Genomic DNA, 6,978 nt, shown 5'->3' with positions numbered 1-6,978 from the left:
CCCCCTGCCACAGCTCTGCAACATGACACTGCAAGCTGACTGGACTGTAGCTGCATATCTGTTATGATTGGTTGTGATGGCCACAAAGGAAGAATAATTTATGAATGCACATACATGTCTATGCATACATACATACAGTGGGGAGAACAAGTATTAGATACACTGCCGATTCTGCAGGTTTTCCTACTTACAAAGCATGTAGAGGTCTGTAATTTTTATCATAGGTACACTTCAACTGTGAGAGACGGAATCTAAAAACAGAAACAAAAATCCAGAAAATCACATTGTATGATTTTTAAGTAATTCATTTGCATTTTATTACTTATGTCATGCAATAAAATGCTAATTCATTACTTAAAAATCATACAATGTGATTTTCTGGATTTTTGTTTTAGATTCCGTCTCTCACAGTTGAAGTGTACATATGATAAAAAAATACAGACCTCTACATGCTTTGTATGAAGGAAAACCTGCAGAATCGGCAGTGTATCTAATACTTGTTCTCCCCACTGTACATAGATCAATTTCTCAATGCAGTGTTGATATAGCAGCACTACATCAATATGTTATTCTAGACTTGACTTCTGACTCCCATGAACCTCAACTTTAAAAACATGATGAACCTCAAACAGAACCCGTGTACAATCATAATGATGTTGTTTTATTGATAATGACGCTGGCAAAGATGACAGTGCTGGTGATTTTGGTGGTTCTGATGGTGATGGTTATCAGAATTTGTGGAAGATCTCCATAATGGCAATGGTAGTGCTCTGTCCAAAAATGAAGGCTCCAACAATTACAGTAATCACACCCCACACAGTGCACACCACCCTGCAGACAGGGAGAGAGAGAGAGACAGAGGGACAAAAGAGAAAGAAATGGGTGGAATCAGATATATTCATGAATGTTTACAATAGTAATGCAATAGTATGCAATTTAACTCATGTTTTGTGGGCATTTTGTGATTCAATTCAAAACCACCAGGTGATCTCATAACTTCAAACTACTCCACTCACCTGACTCTGGGCGACACAGGCTCTGACTGCATAGTGAATACCAGGCAAAGCCCTGCAACACGCATCTCAATGTTAGTTGACAAGTTTTACACAAACACAGGATCAGCTCAACACAGGAACGCATGTGAGTCACAAACAACCTCAGACAAATGCCTACATACACACACACACACTTTGTTTCATACCAGGAAAGATAAAGATGAAGAAGGCACTGATTCCTCCGATAACGCTGATGACCTCACTCATGTCAGGGACAAACATGGCGATGAGGAGGGTGATTGTGATCCAGATGACAGTCAGAATCACTCTGCAGCGGTTCTCAAACAAGTGTGTGACCCCACCGCGCCGATGGCGACGAATTCGCAACATCAGGTCCAGAATGACAGACCTGTGCAATGAACATAAATTTACACACACAGACTCAGTTACATGGTAACACACAGAAACAATTGCTTGTGCTGTCCAAGTGGGACCCTACCTTCCCAACAGAAGTATAATTGGATAGATGGTGATGATTGATATTCCAAATAGCAGTCTGGCAATGATCATGACCACATCATTTCCAGGATATGACATCAGAATATCAGCCGCCACTGTGCGCCCAAACGTCAGGAAGCCAAAGATACCTAAGAACAGAGAAAGGGATATGTCTGACAGCCTGACAGCTCCTACAATAGCTCCCACAATGCACTAAACAGCTGGACATCAGGTCCTGTTAGAATACTTCCTTGCATCCTAAAATCCATCCTTCTTTCCTTGAGGTATTCACTGCTCAACGCTAAAACTATCCAACTGCTTTCACCAATCCAACCACTTTTATCAGTGATTTACTTCAAGGAAGGAGGGACCATGCCATGATTGACATGCCAGCTCACCTGTAAGGGTGTAGATGAGCAGACAGAAAAACATAGAGATCACAGAGATGATCACCCAATGGGAGAGCTTCTTGTTCTCCATGCTGCTGTAGATGGCTATACAGGCCTCATGGCACTGCAACACACAAACACACATTCATATACATACTAATAATACACAAACATAGTATAGGTGTTGTAGCAGTGTAACACACACACAATCAAAATGCATAACCCTATAGTACAGTTACTGTCTCCAGACTTCAAACAGTTAAAAGATTGTTCTGTACCTGGAAGCCAAAACAGATGGTGGGGACGACGCTGAACATTGAGGCACATGAATCTTTTCTAGAAAACATAGAAGACAGGGGATAACATATTATCACACATATCATATGCACAAGTATACACAAGTAAACTTGCCGAAGAAACACGTGCACACAAACACACATGCACATACATACATACACACACTCACACAAACCAACTCACATACTCACTGACCCTTCACTGTGCTCTGGGGTAATGACGGCTGAATGTTCGTCCATCATGTAGTATTTGACAATGACAGCCACACAGAGATATGTAGCAGCCAGAGTGCCCAGCACACTGAGTGATACAGAGAGAGTCAAAGAGTCAAAGAAAAAGAGGGGAAATAGGGGGTCTGAATAACCATGTAGTATCCCAATTTTTATCACACACAGACATGCACAACACATATTACACAGGCAAGCACCCCCGCTCCAACCGACACACCTGGTGTATTTCTGGATGCCAATCTCTTTGGGGATGGAGAGAGGGAGGATGAAGATGAGGCACATGATGAAGAGGTGGAACCGTTGGTCCGTGTACCAGTGGTACGGTATCTCGCCCTCTAAGGACCCCGTCACCGTCTCATACAGAGACACACACACTGGAACACATATAGAAAACACTCATAGATACACGTTAAAACATTTTCAGGACGTTGGTGGCTCTATCGGTATATCAGATAACAGCATCCATTTATAACTGTGGCTATGGGGCCATTGTGGGAACAGCGTGATGCTGTGTCAATGCTGGTCTGGACGTTATCACTCACGTTTGTCTAGCTGGTCCTGCACCACCACCAGGAAGGCCACAGAGATCATGAAGAGGTTGAAGCAGAAGCAGACCTCACACAGCTGGCCGATGGCCCCCCCACACACCTCTCGCACCACGTCCTGATAGGTATTCTTTCTGCTGATGGATGAAGCATAGCCCAGGATGATCAATCCGCTGATCAGGAACACCAGTGATACCTGGGGGTCGGGGTTGAAGGAGAGTGTTTTGCAGTACAGATATCATTATGTCTGAGCACATAAATGGTTCCAGTGCTATTCTCCCTTCCTCCCTGAATTGAATCCTTAAAATTGTTTGGATAAGTGCTAGACGTTTGACAGGGAGCTCACACTTGGCAATTTAAATGAAAACCATGTTCCCCATCAATGATACAGTGAGATGGAAACCACTAGACTAATTGTGTGTTGTAGCCCTGATGGAGTAAATCATCCACCCATCAGACACATACAGAAAGAACCACAAATACACACACAGGCACGCCTTTGTTGTGGGTACTGCTGCTATTACAGTATACATGCATGGGCGCCTGCCTGGCTCCTGACCCATGAGCCCTTCATTAGAGTTAGCATGTGAAAAGATGCATCTCATTCACACCAAGGAGAAGAAATTCAACTAAGCAGGCCTAGGCCATGGGTGTATGCGGCCTCACACAGGCAAACACACACACACACATAGGGGCAGACTGGGACCAGAAATCAGTACTGACATTTCTAACACACCGACATATTTTTTCCTCAAGGCACCCATTATTAGCCAGTTAATGATCATTTTGTGCAACAAAAAAAACAAGCAAAACAGGCCCAGAAATGGACCAGACCATCTGGCATTTGCCCAGTATGCCAGTTGGCCAGTCCACCATTATGACACACACACAAACTAATATGAGAACATTTAAGTATTAACAGGATGAAGTAAACTAATTTTGACTTTAATGAAGGTTGCAACAAGGTGCGTGCTTCTACACCTGCATTGCTTGCTGTTTGGGGTTTTAGGCTGGGTTTCTGTACAGCACTTTGAGATATCAGCTGATGTACGAAGGGCTATATAAATACATTTGATTTGATTTGCTATGACTTCCACATATTTCCCATTGTGTATGTTTGATTGAATTGACACCAAGTTACAGCACATTCCTTGATTGTGTGGACAAAAAAATATTTTTCTGTTTTATTACTTTACTCTTTCTTTTAGAACAATCCCACTATTTTGGTTCTTGTTTTTTGATTGCGCTCACCATTTCAACGCTGATGGCTTTATTGACTCCTCCCGCCTTCTCGAAAGCCCACGGGAAGTTAAGCAATCCCGCGCCTAGGGCAGATTTGAGCATGATGAAGATGGCACCGAACGAACCGAGCCGTGGGGGATCCGCGTGCGAAGCAGATCTCGCCAACAGGCTGATACTCTCACGAGCAAGTTCTTCCATGTTTGGCCACACAGGTCACCGTCCTTGTCCGTCTTTGCAGTACAGTTTCCTGGAGTCGGGATAGCAGATGTTACGGTTGCGCTTCAAAGCGCTTCTGCCTTCAAGTGCGCCTTGAGCCTCAAATAGCTATAGAGTGTGAGGAGATTCATTTAAGTGTCGCTGAAGTTTCCAGTCCCATCGAGTCCTCAGCGTTATGGCTTCAGAAAGAAAAAGTAGTCTTTCATACATTTGTGCTATATATACTGTATATATAGGCCGACCCTAGGTGGCCGCTCTTTCTGTCCATGAGGCATCCACGCGCATCGCCATGATTACCAAAGAGAATCCGAGGTGGACTCAAATAAAACAGCCAACACATTTCACTCTAAGGTGACAAATATGACACCAGGCTGCGATCGTTACTGTGTGTGTGTAATTTTGTGTCTGACTGTGTGTCTGTGTGTGTGTGTGTGTGTGTGTGACTCGGACACCTGTAATCTCACTGGGTACATACTCAAATTCAATGTAATTTCCACGTTTGTTACACGTGATTTCATTGAAATGACGTGTAACCAACATTGATTCAACCCGGGATAATATGCCCTATTTCACCCCATACAGAACTACCCCATACAGAACAAATCAGTCGATATAATCGAGAACAATCATCAGAAATCAACCGATATGATCATTTTAATTGTGCTGTAACTGAAACTAGAATATCTTATGATGTCCTTTCCTTTCGTCAAATATACGTACTGGGTTTTTAAAAGTGTTTTTACCCCGGGATAGCCAGCTAATATGACCCATGGTAAGGAAGAACATGTATTGAGTGCAATTCGATCTACAGTACATCTACACCACGATGTGATATGTTGATTTGAACCTTCTGACCAACTAGTGGGTCTGGCTGCGCCCCACTGTCTGATTCATATCGCTTGATTTCTGATGATAGTTGTATATTATATCAACAGATTGCATTTGTATCTGCTGGCTGTTGAGTGATTATCAGCTCTTTGTCCAGTTATATGAAGAACAGTGGCTGGCAGCCGCTAGTATAGGAACAGAGGAGCGCGGTACATAAAGGCTCATGTGCGTAAAATTGATGCGAGCGACATTCGTCTAGAATTCGAGTTAACTCAGACGACACAGAGGCCCACTGAGAGTAAAATATGCTCAAAGGAATTCGGCATGCTCACATGAATTCGGCACGAGAGTGACTCGTGCCAAAAGCAAACACATTCACCTGAGCAAATAGGACAACGTGACGAGTGCTGACAGCGAACCTGACAACTGCATGGTTTAATGTGGCTTATTTATGAGGATCTAGTCTCCCGTGGCCATCCTTGCAAAATTAAATGAATTGTATGATCAGCAGGTAAACGTTTGTGAATTACAAGTACAAATGGTAATTTTGACAGATGGAAAACCCTCCTTGTTTGTAATGTGATCTTTAGGATCAGGAGCAGGTCAGGGGTCAGAGGGTCATCTCTCGGGTGGACCTGACAAATTGCATGCAGCAGAGGGCTGTCAGACAATAGAGAATACACTATCCCAGGTTCTTCCTATTTCATTGTGTGTGGTATGCAATGTATCTGAGAGAACAAGATGTAGGTGCTGTCTGGAGCTTCAACATTCACATCCTCTAGGTCAGGGAGATCACGTGGAGAGTCATGTGACCTTTAGTCAGGGGATAGGGGATACCTTTCATCAACGAGCTGTTTTCACTCATAGGACTGCTGCTGACTTGGGATCCTTCGGCGATCATTTGACGTAAATTCCGGTCACAACATGCAGGCTTGTTTTCGAGTTGCTGTGCGTTTTGTTGCCAACCTATTTTGCTACCTGACAACTTTACGGTTTTCACTTTTTAAATGACCGTTCATATATTTATTTATTTTTTCCTCAACTTTTTCACTCCGGACGCGATTCGTCAGGACCTCCAACAGCCGAAGCTAAGTAGTAACATTAACATGATGCCTTCTAATTGTAGTCGCTGTACTCGCCTTACGGCGAGGATAGCTGTGCTACAAGCCCAGCTTCAGACGCAATCGTTAGGCAAGGGTAATTTCAGTGTAGGAAAGGATGAAACAGCGTCTGTGCCACCAGTAAGTACAGATAGTAGTATAAATCCCCTGGCACAGTCCCCGCAGCCGGACAACTTTCTCACGGTTTCTGGATGGAAATGCTGTAGGAAAGCTCAACCGGTGTCGCTCATTCAGCCGACAGAAACTTTAAACCGGTTTTCCCCATTAAGCAGCGGGTCGGAGTCAGAGGCCGAGTCTTCTCTGGTCTCTACTCCTCCCGTTACGGGGTCTGAGACGCCGAAGCTTCCCACCATTAGCTCTGACAAATTGGAAACTCTAGTCATTGGCGACTCCATTACCCGCAGTATTAAACTTAAAACGAATCATCCAGCGATCATACACTGTTTACCAGGGGGCAGGGCTACCGACGTTATGGCTAATCTGAAGATGGTGCTGGCTAAAGCTGAAAATGGCGAGTATAGAGATATTGTTATCCACGTCGGCACCAACGATGTTAGGATGAAACAGTCAGAGATCACCAAGCGCAACTTAGCTTCTGCGTGCATATCAGCTAGAAA

The 6,978-nt window shown here is 43.8% G+C and overlaps 1 protein-coding gene across 1 annotated transcript; it reads right to left on the bottom strand.

Moving 5' to 3' along the window:
• Window positions 1–497: 497 nt before the first annotated feature.
• On the bottom strand, window positions 498–4,804 carry LOC118359887 (putative sodium-coupled neutral amino acid transporter 8). The gene is made up of 10 exons (XM_035738776.2): window positions 4,206–4,804; window positions 2,952–3,150; window positions 2,627–2,783; window positions 2,375–2,479; window positions 2,161–2,218; window positions 1,892–2,006; window positions 1,495–1,642; window positions 1,202–1,404; window positions 1,017–1,068; window positions 498–831 (listed from the first exon to the last, which is right to left on the bottom strand). Exons 1-10 carry the CDS (start codon window positions 4,392–4,394, stop codon window positions 729–731), a joined length of 1,329 nt encoding a protein of 442 aa, XP_035594669.1. The 5' UTR covers window positions 4,395–4,804; the 3' UTR covers window positions 498–728.
• Between the last annotated feature and the right edge of the window lie 2,174 nt (window positions 4,805–6,978).

Source organism: Oncorhynchus keta, chromosome 2 (genome assembly GCF_023373465.1).
Source record: "Oncorhynchus keta strain PuntledgeMale-10-30-2019 chromosome 2, Oket_V2, whole genome shotgun sequence".
NCBI lineage: Eukaryota > Metazoa > Chordata > Actinopteri > Salmoniformes > Salmonidae > Oncorhynchus > Oncorhynchus keta.
Note: the sequence above shows the minus strand (reverse complement) of the source record. Positions and strands in the feature narration are given on the sequence as shown.